This window comes from Narcine bancroftii, chromosome 5 (assembly GCF_036971445.1).
Source record: "Narcine bancroftii isolate sNarBan1 chromosome 5, sNarBan1.hap1, whole genome shotgun sequence".
Taxonomy (NCBI): domain Eukaryota; kingdom Metazoa; phylum Chordata; class Chondrichthyes; order Torpediniformes; family Narcinidae; genus Narcine; species Narcine bancroftii.
The window spans coordinates 168,974,434-168,997,298 of record NC_091473.1 but is presented as its reverse complement, the minus strand read 5'-3'; the positions used below and the strand labels follow the sequence as shown (position 1 = coordinate 168,997,298).

The following is a 22,865-nucleotide window of genomic DNA, read 5'->3' as shown; positions in this document are numbered from 1 at the left end:
ACTACCTATGCATCCTCTTGTTCACATTTATGTAATCTGCCACTCATTGTCTTTGGGGGAACAATGGAGAAGCTATCAGGTGGTGATTTGCAATATTTCCCTGGGCTTTTTGAATATTCAATCGATGGCTGGAAGTACCCTCAGGAAAATTCCCATCAGTTTCATTTTGAAGTCATCTCATTTTGTTGTTTTTGAGATATTAATGTTAATGGGAATGTAACAGGTGTGTTGGTGACAAGCAGAATTTAAAGAGCATGGTCAATAATATCAGATGCATTATTCTACTGGTAAATATAAAGAAAATACAGTATAGCATCATTTTAGTTGGGTAACAAGGCATAGCCCTTATAAATTTATCACATAAATTAACCATTTATAAATTGGATTTAATCCCAGACTTGCGTAAAGATGTCGTAATGGCTCATTTCAATCTCTGGACTCCATAAATGAAGTTGCCGATTCTCCTGACTTGGAATGCCCTCCTTGATTCTTGTGAGATCTTCCCCAAGTCCCTCTGCCATGATTTCACATTTCCTGCTGCTGAATCATAATGTGGTGATAATTAGTGGATTTTCTCTCCACATGTCCATTTCCTGTCTATCATTAGGAAATCCAGGGTTAGAATATAATGGGTCTGAAATCTGTTCTTGTGAGGGTGTTTAGCACTTAACTTCATTTTTCACAAGTAGTGCTGTAGTTTAAAATGAATACTCCAGTGTTAACTTTGTGCATGTTAATTAATCTTGTCCACCTGTAATTCATATTTTAAATTTTTGATTGAATTGCTTTGAATGTTCCTTACAAGTGTTGTTCATTGTTCATTCAGTGAATGCAAATCAGAACCATAACTCAAAGTTCAAATTCTTTTGCCTGTGGGTCAGGCAGAATTTCTATTATCGGTAACTATAAACCTGGCTCAAGAAAAAAGATGCATGTACCAAAGAGAGAAATGTTAACCAAGAAAGAAATGTTAACAAACTGGGAAATATAGAAAAAAGCGTTAGAACCGTAGAACACTACAGTACAGAAACAGGCCCTTTGGTGCCTTTCAGGTTTGTGCTGAACCTTTTTTTTTTGCCTGGTCCCACTGACCTGCACCTTGTCTATAGCCCTCCATACTTCTCCCATCCATGCGCCTGTCCAAATTCCTCTTAAATGTTGAAATTGAGCCTGCATTCAGCACTTCAGCTGGAAGCTTGTTCCATACACCCACACTCTCTGTGTGAAGAAGTTCCCCTTTCACTCTTAACCCATGTCCTCTGGGTTGTATCTCATCTACCCTCAGTGGAAAAAGCCTATCTACATTTACTCTGTCTATCCCCCTCATAATTTTAAAAACCTCTATCAAATCCCCCCTTATTCTTCTACACTCCTGGGAATAAAGCCATCACCTTGTAATTCAGTTTCTGAAGTCACGGCAACATCCTAATAAATCTTCTCTGAACTTTTTTCCATCTTGTTGATATCTTTCCTGTAATTAGGTGTCAAAACAGAACACAGTACTCCAAATTTGGCCTCACCGATGTCTTATACAATTTTACCATATTTGGTTTATGAAATCCAATATGCCAAAAGCTCTCTTTACAACCCTATCCATCTGTGATGGCATTTTCAGGGAATTATGTATCTGTATTTCCAGATCCCTCTGTTCTACCGCAGTCTTCAATGCCCTAATATTTACCATGTACATCCTTGATTTGTCCCTTCAAAATGCAACACCTCATATTTGTCTGCATTAAATTCCATTTCCCATTTTTCCAGATCCCTCTGCAAGCTTTGAAAAACATCTTTGCCATCCACAACAGCTCCAATCTTAGTGTCATCTGCAAACTTGCTGATCCAATTTACTACATTATCATCCAGATCATTGATATAGATGACAAACAACAATGGTCCCAGCACCAATCCCTGAGGCCCACCTCTCGTCACAGACCTCCAGTCTGAGAAACAAACATGCACCACTACTCTCTGGCTTCTCCCATAGAGCCAATGTTGAATCCAATTTTCTACCTCATCATGAACACCGAGGGTCTGAACCTTCCTGACTAACCTCACATGTGGGCCTTATTAAAGTCCATGTAGACAACCCACACCCTTTCCTTCATAATCTTTCCTGGTAACTTCCTCAAAAAACTATAAGATTGGTTAAACACGACCTACCACGCAGAAAGCCATGTTGACTATTCCTAATCAGTTTCTGGTTATCCAAATAAATGCATATCTGAACTCTTAGAACGTATTCCAATATTTTACCTGCTACTGATGTCAGGCTCATCAGCCTATAATTTCCAGGGTTACATTTGGAGTCTTTTTTAAACAATGGAACAGCATGAGCTACCCTCCAGTCATCAGGCACCACACCCATGGCTAAGGACATTTTAAATTCATTAAAGCGCAAACTTAGAGTCCTTAAATTAAGGTCTGAGTCTGTTGTTCTGGAATCTGATGGTTGACGGGTAGCAACTGTTCCTGAAACTAGTGGTATGAGTCTTGTGGCACCTATTACCTCTTTTTAGATGGCAGCAGTGAGAATAGAGCATATCCTGGGTGGTATGGAACCTTGATGTTTGCTGCTGCTCTCTAATGGCAGCATTCCATGTAAATTTTCTCAATGGTGGGGGGAGTTTTGCTTGTGATGTATTGGGCTTTTGCAGGACTTTTAGCTCACCCATTATTGGTGCCCCCATACCAGACTATGATGCAGCTGATCAGCACACTTTTCACTGTACATCTGTGGAAGTTTGCCAAGGTTTCTGATGTCATACTGACCCTCTGCAAACTCCTGAGGAAGTAGAGATGCTGATGTACTTTCTTCACAATGACATTAGTGTGTTGGACCCAGGAAAAGTCCTCCAAGATAGTGACTTCCAGGAAATCAGATTTGCTCATCCTCCACCTCTGATCCCCCAATGATCACTGGATTGTACACCTCTGGTTTTCCCTTCCTGAAGTCAACAATCAGCACTTGGTTTTGGTGACATTAAGTGAGAGGTGGTTGTTGGTGCATGGTTCAGCCAGGTTTTCAATCTCCCTCCTGTATGCTGACTCATCACCCCCTTTTTACACAACCCACTACTGTGGAATTGTCAGCAAATTTATAAATACTGTTGCTGTCCTTACTGAGCCATGCAGTGCGAGGTGTAAAGCAATTGCGCGTTTCAAAGGACAAGGGTCTGTAAACTCTTGTTTCACCAATCTGGTGTGCTCTTGTTGCCAGTTATTATAAAATAAGCAAATTCTCAGCTTTCTTCTTCTCACTGATCTGGGAGAAGCATTATTTTGTATAAATTTAGACTTAACTGCATTTAACTGCTTTTAATCAATTGGATTTGTGTTGAATAGCATATTTTATCAACGTTATTTTTTATAATGAATTAGTTCCTGCACGTGGTAGTACTTCATCTGGTGTTATAAGAACTCTGTTTTTGTACTACTGTACAAGTTAAATGTAACAATCATCTTGATGAATTTAGAATATAACTTTTCTGAAGCTGATTGATTTTTTTACCTTTTTTTTTAAATTATAGCTAGGCATTCATGGATATGCTTTTGCCATAACCAACAATGGCTACGTCTTGACACATCCAGATCTGAGGCCTCCGGTGAGTGATCTTTCCATAGAGTTGTCTGGAACTAGTATCATGTTGATCAATATTTTATGATCTTTTATGATATTCTCTTTATTTTTGTGAGATGATATACGTTGTTATTGCATTGATTCAATACATTATTTTAAAAATTATCTCTAAATTGACAGTGAGTCATCTGTGATAATCAGTTCTCTTACTGCAACAAGGTTCACCAGTCTTTCTTGCCAATTTTATTTCGCAATGAGGTGCTGCAATATAGAATTTTAAGAAAAGCCATGAATGTTTGTAGATTATCACACTTGACTTTGCTGTTTCTACTAATGTGATCTTTCCTGTGATATTTCTCCAGTTTACATTCGTGAAAATTTGCACATTGATTGATTATCCATGTGTGCAAATTATTATTGCCTCTTTTGACAAATATCTCAAAAGACAAAAGGCTCAAAGATTAACCATTTCATCACAAACGAGTGTTCTAGTTTGCAATTTTCAGTACGTGTTATCTCTCTTGCCTTCCATTTTACCCTGGAACATCTGAACAGGAAGGACAACTATATCTGACTCCTGTGTATTGACCATAGTTCTACCTTCAACACCGTAATACTGAACAATCTCATCCAGCTCCTGGATCCTCATCTTCCTGACATGCCGAACAAAAGCAATGATGAATGGTGGCAATGCCTCCACTATGATCACTCTTAATTAACATTGGTGTTTCATTAGGCTGCAAGTACAATCCTTTACTCTACACCCTTGACTGTGTGACCAAACTGCTCTAACTTCATCTAGACATTTCCAGATGCCACTATTGTCATAGGCCCGATCTCAAAGAATTACATGATTGAGTGAGTACAGGAAGGAAATAGAGAGTCCAAGGGCATGATATTGTGATAAAAATCTCTCCCTCTGTCAGCAAAAAAAAAATAATCTGGCCATTGATTTCAGGAAATAGAAAAGAGCACATGTCCTGGTATATATCAAACGTGCTGAGGTGGAGATAGTGATGAGTTTCAAGTTCTTAGGAGAGCATATCACCAACAACTTGTCCTAGTCTAAGTTAAAACACTAAAGGCTGGAGAAGCTCAGCAGATCCAACAGTGTTCTTTATGTAGCAAAGGTAGAAATACATAACCGACGTTTCGGGCTCGGGGCCTTCATCAAGGTATGAAAAAATGCCGACAGGCAAAAATGCCGACAGGCAAAAAGAGTTGGGGGGAGGGGAGGGTGTAGCTATAATTGACTGTCCAAGATCATCATCTTTTGCCAGCATGAGATCCATTCAAGAGTCTGATGCATATTATCAAGTACATGTATCTCTATCTCTCCTTCTGTTCGGCAGAAGATATGCATGGCTTGAGAACACAAACTTTCAGATTCAAGGATAATTTGTTTCTTAAGGTTCTTGAATGGATCTCACATAACTAAAAGATGATAACCTTGCACTTTAGTTTATAACTATACTTTTCCCCACACGGTTTTTCTCCTTTCTCCATATCCTGCATTATTTGACTATTATTTATTTGTCTGATTAGTTGTTTATTTGCTACTATTGCACTACCTTGTTGAATGAGTTGGATTGCCTGGATAGCAGGCAAAATGAATCTTCTCATTATGTTTCCTGTGGTGGAGAATCTAGCCTCAGAATACAAGGTTGGCCCTTTAGAACAGAGATGAGGAGAAATTTCTTCAGCCAAAGGGTGGTAAATTTGTGGATTTCATTGCCACAGACAGCTGTGGAAGCTGTCATTTTAAATCCTTCTCTTTAAGAAGTCGATAGGCCCTTTATTAGTCAGGGCATCAAAGGTTATGGGAGGAGTCAAAAAAATGGGGTTGAAAGGAAAAATACATCACCCATGCTTCAAATAACAGAACAGACTTGATGGGCCAAAGTACCTAATTCTGATTTTGGTCTTATGGAATTCAATTCAACTATTTGCTGCAGGTTTATTTTATTGGATGGCTCAGGTTGTACAGTCACTGATAAAACAAGCGCAACTTGAAAAGGCTGCCTCAGTTATCCCATGATCCCTGTGTGTAAATCTCCTCTTTCCCAGTGTTAGCTGGTGTTGACCATCTGTAAGAAATCTTTGATTACGTACCAAAAGCACTGTCATCATGGAAAGTGAGCAACCAATCATACCAGGGAGTTCACAGCTTTAATATTAAATAATTCTCAAAAATATTTTACATGGAATGGAATAAATCCTGGAACACAGAGACTGAAGTTGAAGGAAAATATTGAAAATTAACTTAAGAAAAAAAAATGTGCATGCTAATTATTGTATCAAGAATAGATTTTGATAAAATAGCTTGAGAGAATTCAATAATATTATGGCTTTACACACCTTAAAACCTCATTCACGTCTTTTTTTTCTAAAAAAAAAGGTTTAACATTTTTTGGACTTCCTTAAGTCCAAAAAAATTAGTTGCAAATAGCTAATGCTCATTGATTTTAACAGACTGACTTGCAGAAGGCTGCAGCAATGTCTTTTGCAGTTAATAATACTTTCATGCAGTCCAGCAGTAAAATGTTGTCAGATTTCTTGTATCTCGTTGAGGTTTGGTTAACTTCCAGCTTTCATCACCATTCCCTTTTATTGCTAGGGAGCCTTTTAAGCAAAATCTTCAAAATTATTTTTAGAATTCTGACTTGCAGGTTTTGTTGTACTGCAGGTCATTCTATCATTAGTAGGGTTGTTTATGGGCAACAAATATTACCTCTAGTAAAGTAGTTAATGTATCGGATGTGATGTTCCTTTCAGCCTGTGCTTTGGAATTTAGCTTTCAGTTTGAAGTCTTAAAGAATTGAATTATTTTAAAATAAAAAAAACATTATTTCTGCCTGTTTGACTTCCTTTCGGCTGTTTTCAACACAACAAATAACTTTCATTGAAACCATAATTATAAAGTCATGTTTTGTTCTAGCAAAATTATACATTGTCACTCTATATTTTGTTATTAATATTTAAATGAAAAATCCAGGGATTTTACTGTATCTTGAATTTTAATATGCAGCTAAAGGGATTAGGATGCTGAATATGTGAATTTTCCATTTGCCTGAGACTCACTTTTACAATGCCTAACGAATCCACCTGCATTAAGAATTAAAAGTTTAAAAGACAAAAGACTGTGCAAAATATAAAGTTATTTGAAAAAAATCAGTATTATAGTCCTTAATTATGTAAAGTTCACTTTGATCAGACAATTCCCATAACTTTAAAAAATTTAAATTTGAACCCTGGTCACTGGCGCTGCAACATCATTGCGCTGACTGTGCCGCCATCAGAATTAAACCCCTCTCCCCCAAGTTTACAGATAAAGCCTTACTAATATATGTATTATCAATAAAGATAAAGACTCTGGCCAGGCAGGGATAGGGAGACACTTTGGGAAAGTCACCCAAGCAGCGAGCGGCATCGACCGGATCTTCATCCTGGGTGCTGCCATTTGATTCAAACATAACTTTATTCAAACCTCTGCTGCAAGCGGGGCAAAACTGGGGCGATCCTCTGGTTGAATATTTGTTCTCATCTCGACCAAGGGGTGTGTGTTACTTTGGAGAACATTTATGTTTACAGTTTTAAACTTTTATTTATTTTTTTATTTATTTTAGTTCAATTTAGTTATTTGTTCTTCAATTTTTTTTGTCGGTGCTTGAATTCCAGATGCCAGGATTTTACTGAACAATTATATTTAATTGTTTGACTTCCTTTCGGCTGTTTTCAACTTTCATTGAAACCATAATTATAAAGTCATGTTTTGTTCAAGCAAAATTATACATTGTCTTTGTTGGGACCAAGGAAAACTGCCTCAGGACCTTCGTGATGCCACCATCATCACCCTGTACAAAAACAAAGGCGAGAAATCAGACTGCTCAAACTACAGGGGAATCACGCTGCTCTCCATTGCAGGCAAAATCTTCGCTAGGATTCTCCTAAATAGAATAATACCTAGTGTCGCCGAGAATATTCTCCCAGAATCACAGTGCGGCTTTCGCGCAAACAGAGGAACTACTGACATGGTCTTTGTCCTCAGACAGCTCCAAGAAAAGTGCAGAGAACAAAACAAAGGACTCTACATCACCTTTGTTGACCTCACCAAAGCCTTCGACACCGTGAGCAGGAAAGGGCTTTGGCAAATACTAGAGCGCATCGGATGTCCCCCAAAGTTCCTCAACATGATTATCCAACTGCACGAAAACCAACAAGGTCGGGTCAGATACAGCAATGAGCTCTCTGAACCCTTCTCCATTAACAATGGCGTGAAGCAAGGCTGTGTTCTCGCACCAACCCTCTTTTCAATCTTCTTCAGCATGATGCTGAACCAAGCCATGAAAGACCTCAACAATGTAGACGCTGTTTACATCCGGTACCGCACGGATGGCAGTCTCTTCAATCTGAGGCGCCTGCAAGCTCACACCAAGACACAAGAGAAACTTGTCCATGAACTACTCTTTGCAGATGATGCCGCTTTAGTTGCCCATTCAGAGCCAGCTCTTCAGCGCTTGATGTCCTGTTTTGCGGAAACTGCCAAAATGTTTGGCCTGGAAGTCAGCCTGAAGAAAACTGAGGTCCTCCATCAGCCAGCTCCCCACCATGACTACCAGCCCCCCCACATCTCCATCGGGCACACAAAACTCAAAACGGTCAACCAGTTTACCTATCTCGGCTGCACCATTTCATCAGATGCAAGGATCGACAACGAGATAGACAACAGACTCGCCAAGGCAAATAGCGCCTTTGGAAGACTACACAAAAGAGTCTGGAAAAACAACCAACTGAAAAACCTCACAAAGATAAGCGTATACAGAGCCATTGTCATACCCACACTCCTGTTCGGCTCCGAATCATGGGTCCTCTACCGGCATCACCTACGGCTCCTAGAACGCTTCCACCAGCGTTGTCTCCGCTCCATCCTCAACATTCATTGGAGCGCTTTCATCACTAACGTCGAAGTACTTAAGATGGCAGAGGTCGACAGCATCGAGTCCACGCTGCTGAAGATCCAGCTGCGCTGGGCGGGTCACGTCTCCAGAATGGAGGACGATTGCCTTTCCAAGATCGTGTTATATGGCGAGCTCTCCACTGGCCACCGTGACAGGGGTGCACCAAAGAAAAGGTACAAGGACTGCCTAAAGAAATCTCTTGGTGCCTGCCACATTGACCACCACCAGTGGGTTGATATCGCCTCAAACCGTGCATCTTGGCGCCTCACAGTTTGGCGGGCAGCAACCTCCTTTGAAGAAGACTGCAGAGCCCACCTCACTGACAAAAGGCAAAGGAGGAAAAACCCAACACCCAACCCCAACCAACCAATTTTCCCCTGCAACCGCTGCAACCGTGTCTGCCTGTCCCGCATCGGACTTGTCAGCCACAAACGAGTCTGCAGCTGACGTGGACATTTACCCCCTCCATAAATCTTCGTCCGCGAAGCCAAGCCAAAGATATTTAAATATAGATAAAAGTAGATAATAGAAATGCATTTATAATGCCATGTGTGCAAGAGTCAGGTTAAAAAAAAACAAGCAGGGTCAAGGAACACTTTATACAATCATATCCTCATTATGTTATGGCTGGTAATAATTGATCTTAAATTTTACCATTGACAAAAATACTTAAGCTACAGCAAACCTGCAAAATTCATCTATACACATCACATCAAATGTCTGGCTACTCAAACTGATTTAATGCTCAGATTTCAGGATACACATTGTATAGGTGTCACAAATCAAAGGCAGTTGCTAATCAATTAAGTTGTTCTATTGAAAACACAGAGATGTACGTTTTTATCGATGCCAGTTGTCATCGTAAATCAATTGTAGAAGATTCAATTTCACAGTCAACTGACTGCACGCCTCATAATTTAAAGATTCAGGTATCTAAAGTCAAACTATGTACTTTTTTTCCCCTCCTGTAGCATTGACTTTGTAATAATTACCTGTTATATATTTTTTGGCAAAGAAAAATTGCATTCATGGGTAGAAATGGTTGGGACCCCACATCAAGACTAAGATGAGAAGGTGAATTACATACATATAAAAGGTGGGGGGGGGGGAGGAGAGAAGCCCAGAGGTGATAGGGTGAGAACAGAAGATGTGAGAGGTAAAGAGTCAAGTAAAGTGAGAGACCAGTTGGAAGGGAGATGGGGGAGTGGGAGAAAAAGTGAGGGAGAGGGGGGAAATGTAAAGAAGAGGAGTAGGTAAAGAATATATAGAAACAGTTGGGTGAGTGCCCTAAAATTAGAAAAAAAAATCAAAGGTTTATGCCATATTATTTAGGGCTGCCAGCCAGAACAATATTTTTTTTTGAATATTTTATTTTTGATTTTTCAAAGACTCACTCAAATCTGATAAACTGAATCTTACATTCTCTTTACACATAATATAATTTACAGAGTCCTTATTTCCCCTTCTTACACCCTCCCCTCCCTATCCCTTAAATTACACAAATACCAAAATACAGACATACAAAAACCACCTAAATACCAACAAAGAAAACCATCCTCCTCAAAGCTGGAGGACTTCGGATATTAAATAAAAGCAGGTAGGGGTCAAAACACATCGTCTGTGCCACATTCCTCATTTCATACTCTTAATCCTTTACCTACTGGGACGATTGTTTCTTTTATTTGTGGTGGGGCAGGGGGGTGTGGGCGTGGGAATTATATCTGTCCACCTATATGCCTCAGATATGGTTGCCACACTTCAACGAATGTGCCATATCTCTTCCGTAAATTGTAGGTGATTTTCTCCAGGGGAATGTAACTCTGTATTTCCACATTCCATCGTGTGAACTTTAGCTGGGTATCGGACTGATATACACTTACTGGCTACTGGGGAACAATATTCTTCAACTATACATGCAGTCTAACCTTGACAATGGATGAAGCAGGGGATGGATATATTTTGTAGGAATGGTGAGGAAGTTAAATTGGTAGGTTACCCATTCTGCCTTTGGTCTCACTGATATAGCGGAGGCCACACCTTGTACACTGAATGCAGTAGATTAGGTTGGATGATGGGCATGTAAAGTTCTGCTTCACCTGGAAGTTTTGTTTGAGGCCCTGGATGGGAGTGAAGGAGGAGATGTGGAGATGTCTTGTACTTTCTGCGGTTACAGGGGCAAGTGCTCAAGGGGGTGGAAAGGTGCGAAAAGTGGACTGGGGAGTCTCAGACAGACTGATCCCTGTGAAAGGTGGATGGGGTAGGCGGGGAAGAAATGGCTGGTAGTGGGATTGATCTGAAATTGGTGGATAATGTGTCAGATGTAGTGGGTGAAGGGATGGACAGTGAAGACCAGAGGGAACTCTGTCCTTGTAATACCAAGGGGAGGTGGGGCAATATTGGAAATATGAGGAGGAATGGAGGCGAACTTTATCAATAATAGTAAGGGGAATTTATTAAGAAAGAGGAGATTTTGGATGTCCTGGAATAGCTTCCTACTTATTGTCATTAATGGTCTGTAAATGCATTTCAGCCTGATAACAGTTCCAGACATGAAATGTTACTGATGCCATGTGACCTGCTGAGTTCCTCCAGCAATTTTTTTAAATTATTTGTTCAGAATTCCAGCATCTGCAGCTTTTGTGTTTCTCTGTAATATAATTTTGTTGAGATAAACTATAGTGCATTCAAAAGTAGAAAAGAACATAATTTTACTGGTGAACTCATCCGTGCCCTGAACAGAACAGTTATTTGTGTTTATTGGCAAGCATCCTCGTGAATGTTACAGACTTTAAAATTTATGGTCACATTTTTATAATAATTGTTGAGTCAGACAGCATGGAAGCAAGCCCTTGGCCCAACACATCTATGCTGACAGAGCTGGCTACTGGGGCTAGTTCTACCTTTTGCACGCATGCCACCAAACCTTTCCTGTCCATGTGCACGTCCAGATGTTTTTTAAACATTATATTGTACCTGCCTCCACCATTTCCTCTGGCAGCTCGTTCCATATACCCAATAGTTTCTGTGAAGAAAGTACCTCTTAGGCCACTTCTAAACCTTAAATTGATGCCATTTAGTTTTATATTTAAACATGTTTGCAGGGTGGAGGGGAATGAAAATTAAATATCCAAGGATAACAGGTAATAAGGAAGGACAAGGGTAAGGGAGGTGGGGTAATGCTCTTAGTTAAGGATGAGATCAGGGCAATAGTGAGAGATGATGTAAGATCTAAAGAGGAAAACGTTGAATCCATTTGAGTCGAGATTTAGAATAGCAAAAGGAAAAACAATTACTGGTGCGAGTTGTCCAATAGGCCACCCAATAATAACAGTGGCACAGGTAATAAACCAAAAAATATCACAGTGCAAGGATGGGACTTTAACATGCTCAAGGACTGGGTGAATCAGGTTGGTCAAGGTAACCTTGAGGAGGGTTTCATAGAATTAATACCTGATGGCTTTCTTGAACAGCATGTTACTGAACCTACAAGGGAACATGATATCTTGGATCAGTTTCTCTGCAATGAATTAGCAATTTTGTAGTTAGAGATCCTCTTGGAAAGAGTGATCATAGTATGGTTGAGTTTCTCGTACAAATGGAATGTACAATAGTCTGGTCTAAAACCAGTGTGGTATGCTTAAATAAGGGATGAGAGAGGAGTTAGCCAGGGGAGACTGGGAATGCAGGCCATGTGGAGGGATGGTTGAGGAACAATGGAAGACTTTCAAAGAGATTTTTCATGGTATTCACCAAAGGCTAATTAAATTCTTACTTTAGTTCTGTTTTTACAAGAGAGGATACAAATAACCTCCCAAGGATGTTGGGAAACATAGAGACTAATGCAAGGGAGGAACTGAAAGAAATCAATATCTCTAAGGACATGGTCTTGGGGAAATTGGTGGGATTGAAGGCAGATAAATCCCAAGGGCCTGATAATCTACATCCTAGGGTACTCAAGGAAGTGGCCATTCAGATAGCAGATGCTTTAAGAATTATTTTCCAGAACTCGATAGACTCAGGATCAGTACCCATGGATTGGAGGGTAGCTAATGTTACCCCACTATTTAAAAAGGTGGGTAGAGAAAAAGCGGGGAATTATCAGCCGGTGAGCCTTACATCAGTAGTGGGCAAAATGATGGAATCCATTGTTAAGGATGTAATAGCGGAGCATATGACTAGCAGAGAAGGGATTGGACGGAGTCAACATGGATTTACAAAAGGTAAATCGTGCTTGACAAATCTATTGGAATTCTTTGAGATGGTGACAGGTAAAATAGATGGGGGAGAGCCAGTGGATGTGGTGTACCTGGACTTCGAAAAGGCCTTCGATAAGGTCCTGCATAAACGACTGGCTTCCAAAATCAAGGCTCATGGGATTGGGGGAAAAGTATTGATGTGGATTGAGAACTGGCTGGCAGGTAGAAGACAGAGAGTTGGGATAAATGGCTCGTTTTCTGAGTGGCAGGCGGTGACCAGTGGGGTACCACGGGGATCTGTACTGGGACCCCAGCTGTTCACAATTTACATTAATGATCTGGATGAGGGTATTGGATGTAATATCTCCAAATTTGCAGATGACACTAAGCTAGGAGGGGTTGTGTGCATGGAAGAGGGGGTCAGGAAGCTCCAGTGTGATTTGGATAAATTGAGGGACTGGGCAGATACATGGCAAATGCACTACAATGTGGATAAATGTGAGGTTATCCACTTTGGTAATACAAACTGGAGGGCAGATTACTATTTGAATGGTAATAGATTAGGAAATGGGGAAGTGCAGAGAGACCTAGGGGTACTTGTACATCAGTCTCTGAAGGCGAGCATGCAGGTACAGCAGGTGGTTAAAAAGGCAAATGGTATGTTGGCCTTCATATCAAGAGGGTTTGAGTATAGGAACAAGGATACCTTACTGCAGCTGTACAGGGCCTTGGTGAGAGCCCACCTGGAGTATTGTGTGCAGTTTTGGTCACCTTATCTAAGGAAGGATGTTCTTGCAATGGAGGGAGTGCAGAGGCGATTCACCAGGCTGATACCTGGAATGGCAGGAATGACTTATGAGGAAAGATTGCGCAAATTGGGATTGTACTCCCTGGAGTTTGGAAGATTGAGAGGGGATCTCATAGAGACATATAAAATTCTGGCAGGACTGGACAGAGTGGATGCAGATGGGATGTTTCCAATGATGGGAAAATCCAGAACCCGGGGCCATGGTTTGAGGATAATAGGCAAACCATTTAGGACCGAGATGAGGAGGAATTTCTTTACCCAGAGGGTGGTGAATTTGTGGAATTCATTGCCACAGAGGGCAGTAGAGGCAGGTTCATTAAATATATTTAAGAGGGAATTAGATATATTTCTTCAGTATAAGGGTATTAAAGGTTACGGAGAGAAGGCGGGGACGGGGTACTGAACTTTAAGATCAGCCATGATCTCGTTGAATGGCGGAGCAGGCTTGAAGGGTCGAATGACCTACTCCTGCTCCTATCCTCTATGTTTCTATATTTTTCTATGTTTCTAAAAGAAAGGACAGTAAGTGTTGGGGCAGCAGCCTTGGATTAACTAAGGAAATAAAGGAAGGCATCAAATTAAAATCTTATGCGTACAATGTCACCAATAGCAGTGGGAAACTAGAAGACTGGAAAAACTTCAAACATAAACAAAGAGCCACACAGTGAGGAATAAAGAGAGGAAGGAAGACTATGAGAAAAGATTAGCACAAACTATAAAAACAGACAATAAAAGTTTTCGTAATTATATAAAATGCAAAAGGGTGGCTAAAGTGGTTGGTCCCTTGAAAGATGAGAAGGGAGAATTGATATTGGATAATGAGGAAATCTATGGCTGAGGCTTTGAATGGTTATTCTGTGTCAGTATTCATGGTGTAGGACACGTCAAACATGCCTAAAACAGATGTGGATATGATGGGAGGTGAGGACCTGGATGTAATAACTATACCAAAGAGATCATACTTCAAAAACTTAAATCTCTAAGGAGAGATAAGTCCCTTGGTCCTGATGGAATGCTTTGCAGGCTACTGAAGAAAATGGCCGAAGTTAAAGTTGAGGCTTTGGTGATAATTTACCAACATTCTCTTGACACTGGACATGTCCTGGCAGATTGGAAGATGGCGAATGTCACCCCACAGTTCAAAAAAGGATGTAGGCCAAAGGCAGGGAACTATAGGCCAGTTAGTTTAACATCTGCAGTTGGGAAAATGCTTGAAGCTATCATTTTAGAAGAAATAGTGAGGTATCTGGAGTGACAAGATCCATCAGGCAAACACAACGTGGATTCAGCAAAGGCGGGTCCTGTTTGACAAATTTACTGGAATTCTTTGAGGATATAACAAGTGCAGTAGATAGAGGGGAGCAGGTGGATATTGTTTACCTCGATTTCTAAAAAGTATTCAATAAGATGCCGCATTAAACACTTGTACAAAAGTAAGGATGCATAGGGTTGGGAGTGATGTATTAGCATGGATAGAGAATTGATTAACCAATAGAAAGCAGAAAGTTGGGATACAGGGGTATTTTTCTAGTTGGCAATCAGTGGTGAATGGGGTGCTGCAGGGATCAGTGCTGGGCCTGTAACTATTCACGATATACATTAATGACCTAGAAGTGTGGACAGAGTGTAGTGTATCTAAGTTTGCATATGACACTAAATTGAGTGGAAAAGCAAACTGCAGAGCATATGAAGAGTCTGCAGCGAGATATAGATAGGTTAAATGATTTTCAAGGATTTGGTAGGAGTACAATATTGGTAAATGCAGTTATCCACTTTGGAAAGAAAAATGAAAGATCATTGTATTATTTAAATGGCAAGCAATTGCAATGTGCTGCCGTGCAGGAGTTGGGGTTTGTGCGTGAATCAGAAAAGGTTGATTTTCAGGTGCAGCAGGCTATCAAGAAGGCAAATGCAATGTTGTCCTTAATTGTGCGAGGGATTAAGGGAAATGATGCTATAACTGTACAAGGTACTGGTGAAGCCACATCTGGAGTACTGCATTCAGTTCTGGTCTCCTTACTTGAGGAAGGGTTTTGTAGGTGGTGCAGAGGAGGTTCACTAAGTTAATTCCAGAGATGAGGGGATTAACCTATGAGGAGAGATTGTGTTGTCTGGGACTGCATTCACTGGAATTTAGAAGGATAGGAGGAGATCTTATAGAAACATATAAAATTATGAAAGGCAGAGATAAGATAGAAATAGGTATGTTGTTTACATTGTTGAGGAGACCAGAACTAGGGGACATAGCCTCAAGATTCAGGGTAGTAAATTTAGGATGGAGATGAGAAGGAACTGCTTTTCCCAGAAGGTGGTGAATCTGTGGAATTCACTGCCCATTGAAGTAGTGGAGGTGACCTCAGTAAATATATTTAAGACAAGGTTGGATAGATTTTTACATTGTAGGGGAATTAGGGGATATGGGAAAAAGGCGGGTAGGTGGAGATGAACCCATCATCAGATCAGCCATGATCTCATTGAATGGCAGAACAGGCTTGACGGGCTAGATGGCCGACAGGTCTTCCTATTTATTATGTTCTTATATTCCCTTGTGCTGGGAAAAACAAAGTGATTATTTACCGTTACGATGTCCTTTTTGATTTTAAAAACCATTAAACCCACTCCCCCCCCCCCACCCACCCCTCCTTACCTTCCATGTTCTAGGGAGAAAAGTGCCAGCTTATCCAGCCTCTCCTTGGAATTCAAGATCACCAGTCTTAGTAACATTCTCATGAATCTTTGTGTTCCTGCAATCAATAATATGAGGGGAAATGCACTTACCATATCCAATTTTAGTTTATTTGACAGCCGTCGTTGTTCACCTGCTTTTATTTACAATGCAAGCAAATTATATTACCCTTGAAATTAATATCTGATTTTTCTCTACCCATCATCAATAATATGTGTAATGTTTTGTGAAAGGAAGCTCTGGATTCACAATGAGCCATAAAGATTTATTTTGTTCTGCTGTCAATATATCCATCCATTTCTCCTGGAACATGGACCTGTCAGCTCACTAACCTAAAAACAAATCAGATTAGATGTTAACAGAATTAATTCAAACTTTCTCTCTTTATATGTTGAAATGTTTCTCTTTTATAACTAACCATTTGAATTTATGTGGGAATTTAAATGCTAATCATGGTATTTGAAAAGTACCAGACTGCATCTGCATTAATCAAATGTTATCATAAATTTGTGAGACAGGTTATAAAAGATGAAGATGAATATGAGATTGTGGAGATAGGTTCCCATATCTTGATAGGGATAAGAACTTTCAAAAGTAATATTTTCTGTAAAAATTATACCCTCGTTTGTCCTAAATCACACGAGCAAGCTTGGGTCAACTTCTGGGAACTGCTATCATTAAGCTGTTGAAACTGAACCCAGACCCAGACTCCTGTGCATCCTCTGTTAATTGCAGAAGGTTGGGATACAGCATGGTAATGGCCTTTTCTGGCCCATGAGCCTGTGCCATCCAATAAACCCAATGGCATGTTCTGACCGATTGGGAGGGCAGAATCTGTCACAAAATGTACTACTGCTAAATTCCACAAGCTTAGGTCAATCTTGACAAGGAACTTCAACAAGACGAATGCAGGACCTGAGACCCAATTATTTCCATGAAGGCTATAAGACAAAGTTTTAGGAAGACTTAAAAATGTAAAAAATATGATAAAATTATTTTACTTTCATTGCATATTTTTAGTTATATGTGCAAAAACACACCAAAATGCTGAGGAACTCAGCCAGTCTTTCAGCATTCAAAAGAGACAAAGATGTATCACTGACATTTCGGGCCTGACCCCTTCTTCAAGGAATTTTCTGTGGTACCCAAAATTTTAGATTTATTCCATGAAGAAGACAAAGTACCCATATACAAAATCTTAGGATTCTGAGTGAGAAAATTGTCACGGCCCAAGAAATTATCTCTCAATGCTCTATTAAATGTGGAGATGTACCATAAAGCTGGAGAGAAACCAATGTATTACAGCTTTTAAAAAAAAATATAGAACTAATCAGGGCAATTATGGACCACTTAAACTAACATCTGTGGTACTGAAAAATTTAGTCTCTAATTAAGGATGAAATTACCATGCATTCAAATATTGAGAAAATAATTAAACGTAGCCAGAAGAGTGTGTTGTGGATACTGAATGTATGGACTTCAGAAGATTTTAAGAGAAAACAAAGGGTAAAGCAAACTGGATTTAAATGTATTTGGCAAGAGTAAAGGTTTTTAGGAATAGCTCAAAACAGGTAGTGGAATACTGATGGGTTTAATTCTGGAGCATTTTGGCCATGAGGAAGTGCTTTTGAAATGTATGTTGTGTGGAACAAACTGCTCCTTGATTGTAACTTCATCTTTTTCTGTGTATTTGCCTCTGGGCTATTGAGGTGCAGGCTGAAGCATGTCGCAGTCTGTACCATCCACAAAAAAAATCAGACATCCACCTTTCTGCTCATTATTAAACTGCTTTCCCTTGAAGCTCCTCTGCCTTTTACTTGGTTGGAAAGGATAGGCTAACAAAGTCTTTTTGAGGTTGTCTTGTCTGCGATAGAGACTGTGAGAGTACAAAGACCACAGGAACTGCGGGGTTTCATTATTATTAGTGTGTATGCTCCTTTTGTTTAAGTCATACAGCCACAAATTAACTTGCTACTTATATACTTGCTTACAAATTGTACGTAAATGCAGCTTGGCATAGGATTTTTGTTACTTTAATTCAAACGTGACAGAGCCCAGCTGCCATTTTATTGTTAAGTTATCTGAGTACATTCACTGAGGCATTTAAATATAAGTACTAAATTACTTTTATGATCATACATTTAAAGAACCAATTATTTTCCCTGTTTAGACTTATCTTCCTTGGGATGTTCTTGTTTGGAGTTAATCATCCATATGCAACCAATCTCATTCCTCTCCAGACACCCTGCCTGGAATGTGAGATAACCTGCATTTAACCTTGTATCGTGCAGAAGCTTATCCAATCATCCACTGCAATTTAATTGCAAAATATTGAGATTGCATAAAATAGAGCGAGTGAAGCTTTCTTTAAATTAAAAATTCAGTATTCTTGAATGTTTGTATACCAAACCATTTTTTTGTTATCTAAGATAAATATATTTGAAACCCTATAGGAAATGATTACTATTCTTTCAGAATCCGACAGTAGATGTATTTTAAAGGTAATTAGTCTAAAATGATACAATGACAGATGGCTTAGTATTTAAATGAGGAAATTACAAAATTCACTGTGAAAATATTTGAAGTTAAATTTCACATTGTCCCAGCATGAGTGCATGGATCACAGAGCTATTTATTTATTTATTTATTTTTAAGACTTTATTTATTCATTCAAAAAACAAATAATATATGACATCTACAGCAATTAAACATGAACATTTTTTTATATATATTAAAAGAAAGAGAAAAAAAAAGATCCCCCCTTCAGCCAACTCTCCTAAGAAGAGCCATAAAAAAAAGAAAGAATATTTAAAAAAAAAGTTAAATATACATATTAAAATCTAATCAATATAAATTGAAATGTAAATATTATTTGAATTAAAAAAAAACCATTTGCATCTCACAACTGCCAGGGTCAATATTTCCACCAGGAGATGGTTGAATTGACTCCTCAATGAAATGCATCATATTACCATTACCAGTCACCCACTATTTAACAAGCTGGAAAATCAGCGTTGATGGCCTCTTTAACTAAATAACATCAATAAAATGGTGACAAAGGAGTTAAACAATAAAGTCTGCAGATATTGGGGTCAAGTGCAATGCACAAATGTGCTGGAGAAACAATTCCACCCACCATTCGCACACTGATGTGTCTATCCATGGAGTGAAACCCATCAATGCAGCACAGATACCTGAGATACTGGTGGCAGCCAAACGGGGAGGCCTGAAAGCAGAGCTGGAATCAACGCAGCACCAGATGGTGGCAGAGACAAATAACCAGAGCACCTGCAGTTGTGGGAGCAAGTTTGGGTGAGCACATGGTTGTAGAGCTTGTCAGTGGCAGTGAGAGTGATTCCCTTTGAAGAGAAGAAGAAAATTTATTCAGGGTAGGTATCCCCGAAGGGATTTTGCAGTGGAGCAGTTTATCCATCGTGTCATGCACTGCCAATCTGCAGTTACTTGCAAATTGGAGGAATAACACCTTGTATTCCATCTGGGCCCTCCCTAATCAGATGGCATGAACATCAACTCCAATTTTGTTAAACCCCTTCCCTGACTCTCTTGTTTCCTTTCCCCCTATCTCCTTTCTTCCAGCTCCCCATCCCTTCTCTCTCCTAATCAGAGAGCTACGCTCTCCCATCACTTCTCAGCTTTTTTTTCTTCCTTCTTCCCACATGTATCCACTCATGACATTTTACCTGTTAGCCTATGCTCCTCCTTTCCCATCCTCCCCTCTCACCCCCACATCATCTTTTTATTCAGGAACCTGTCTGATTTTGTTCATACCTTGAGAAGGGCTCAGCCCTGAAATATTGGTTTCCTTTTATTTCTTATGAATCCCCTTTTCGCCAGCACATTTACGTTTTGCAATGGCAACAAAAGCAGGTCAGAGGCTGACTTTTCTGCAGGTTGCCTTGATCACTGGTTTTCCATCAGGAATGTGATGTCATACTGCCAGTTTGCTTGGTTAAGTGCATCTCCTAAAATATTCAAGCCATTTTCCACCATTCAAGACAAGCAACCTGTTTGATTAACAACTCCTCCACCTCCTTATACTTTGACTTCTTCCACCACTGAACCATGTAGCTGCAAGTGAGCAACGAGTTACAAGGTACATTGGGGCAACATGCCTAAGCATCTTCCATGCATAATTAAGTAGCTCCAGCAGAATACCAGAGTTAACAAGTTCTCCTTGAAATAGCATGCAATTCAGCCTTGGAGATTTGTAACCTTCTCTTCATTGTGGCTGGCTCACAGCCCTCAAACCTCTCATGTTCCACCTTCAACCAGTTGGACTGCAGTTAATTAAAAGGGAGGTTACATCCACATACTCAAAGATGGCCAGTAACTGGTGACCTTGCTGGTTATGAGAACATCCGATGAAATGTTTCTAAAAGTGCAACCAAGATACATTTGTCAGTTATAACTTTTCAAGCCATTGGTAATAGCTGTATGGCAATACTTTGGTACATAAATTATCGTAAGATTTAGCTCTCATATCATCAAATGCCATATTGCTAAATTCTGAGCAAATGCATTCTTTACTGAAGTGTGGAATTTTTATCTCCATTAGTCGAACCTTCCTCATAAAATTCAGGCTTCTGTATCTCATACATGGAAATAACCTCATCGCCTTTCCAGTGTCGAGTCTAGTGTATTTTTTTAATATTGATATTGTTTGGCATGATAACGATGTTCTTGACCTTGTATAAAGGAATTATATAATGGAAAGCTATTTTCTGTACTTTTATTAATAACCTGCTAACATTTGCAATAAAGTAGTAAAGGTTTAATTTAATGTTATTTGTGAATTCTGCTTCTGAACCATCATTTTAACTTTTTTACAACATGAAAGTATACATTCATTGAAAAGGCTTTTTTTTTAAACTTTAGCCCATTGAAAACATATAATGGACAAAAAATGCAGAAATTTAAATTAAATGTTTTTGTTAATATATCTACCATTTACATGTATGGTTGAAATATTATTATATTTAGACATCAAATAATTAATGGGTACATTCCTACTTTCACATTAAATTGAGTAGTTAACTGTTCTTAATGAATCATATCCTGTAATAGTCTAGACATAGGATCAAATAACAATTGTTTAATATGTTTAAATCACACAAAATATTTATTTAACACTGGATGGATTACCCCAGTGGTAATTTCTTGATGAAGTTGGAATGACCACCTTTGAGTAGTAATCTCATAAGGCGCTGGATCTAATTCTGGTATCAGAAATACAACGAGATGCATCAATATTTGCACAAAGTCCATTTTTGTTCTCACCAATATAAAGGTGCAACCTGTGACTATCTTCGGAAAGACTGAGTACAATATAGAGCATATTTTCGCTTTACTTGCTCCTTGATACTGCTGATATCAGGAGACCTGAGTGTGCACCTTCACAACTCACTGCAGACTTCTAAAGTCCATGCTTTAAACTAAAAGGGAGTGGATTCTGCAGCATACAGTGGATATCACTGCTGACAGCTAGACGATGCATGGTACCTGCCATTTCAGTTTCACGTCTCAGCGTAAATGTGATTTTCGCAAATGAGGTCTTTGATCATTTTGTATTGGTGCTGAATTGATTGTAATAGGATCTGAATAGTCAGATACAAAAATACAGTACAATAATCTCTTGGTATCACTAATCTTAAAGCCAATATGATGGATTGTTTACAGGGCCAAATTGATCCTTCTATTCTGCTCTCATAGGGATCTAGTTGGAATGTGATTTACTAGAAACCTGGAGTTCGGGATATATGAACTATTCCTGAGTCCAGGGCCTCTCATGTCTCCTTGTCCCATTGCCTAAACTTCATTTGCTTTCTGTTCCTTATGAGGGGTTAACTGGAGATGCCCATTTTTGTTCTTCGCATGATTGGTTGCCGCACAAATTAAATTCTTTCTCTTTCTCGGTAAGAACCAAATGGATGTTACTCTTATGTGCAAATGCGTTTACTTGTCAACTCTTGGGCAATTTGTAAGAAATCTCTGACAAAACCCTGATTATTTTTTAACCTGTATGTGGTGATATGTAATTACACCACTAGGTCACCAGGGGTCATCCCGGTGACCTTGTATATAAAGCAGTCCAGAGCTTGTCTAGCCTTCCAGGTTTGTCTGCAGAGAGACAAGACCTCTTAGTGTACATATTAGTTTATTAAAGCTGTCTTATACTCGCACTGCTTTTGTGGATATTGTCAGTACACTGTAACCAGTCCATCATTTGCAAAATTCAAAAGGCAGCTTGCCAAAGTAATTCTTCTTTTTGCTGTCCTTTTGTTAAATCACACAGTCGTAATAGAATTGCTTCAGTGTTGGGCATTGCTGTCAATGTTGTTTCTTTCCACAAAGGGTGGGTTACAGTTTTGTCAAATCCAAAAAAAACTATCCTCTATCACTACCTTACTCCATCTGTCTGTCATTCTCCACCCCTCCTCAGTTCATCTGCTACCATCTGGAACCTATCTTATCTCTCTCTCTCCTCTTCATAAAGGCTATCATCCCTTTCCAATATCAGTCCTGATTGATATGAAATGCTGACAATTCCTTTTCCTCCCACTGATGATGGTTGGCCTGCTGAGTTCCTCCAGCAGTTTGTTTTATGGCCTAAAGATAATTT

General features: G+C 39.4%; 1 protein-coding gene across 22 annotated transcripts in view; it reads left to right on the top strand.

The window, feature by feature from the left end:
* Window positions 1-22,865, top strand: part of cacna2d3a (calcium channel, voltage-dependent, alpha 2/delta subunit 3a) — a 732,424-nt gene that overhangs the window by 471,284 nt on the left and 238,275 nt on the right. For all 22 annotated transcript variants that reach the window (XR_011358017.1, XR_011358016.1, XR_011358018.1 and 19 more), the window contains one exon: window positions 3,528-3,602. Coding sequence is in view for 18 of the 22 variants with exons in the window: in XM_069939674.1 (XP_069795775.1) it covers window positions 3,528-3,602 (75 nt within the window). In the remaining 4 variants the exon portion in view is untranslated. The remainder of the gene's footprint in view (window positions 1-3,527; window positions 3,603-22,865) is intronic.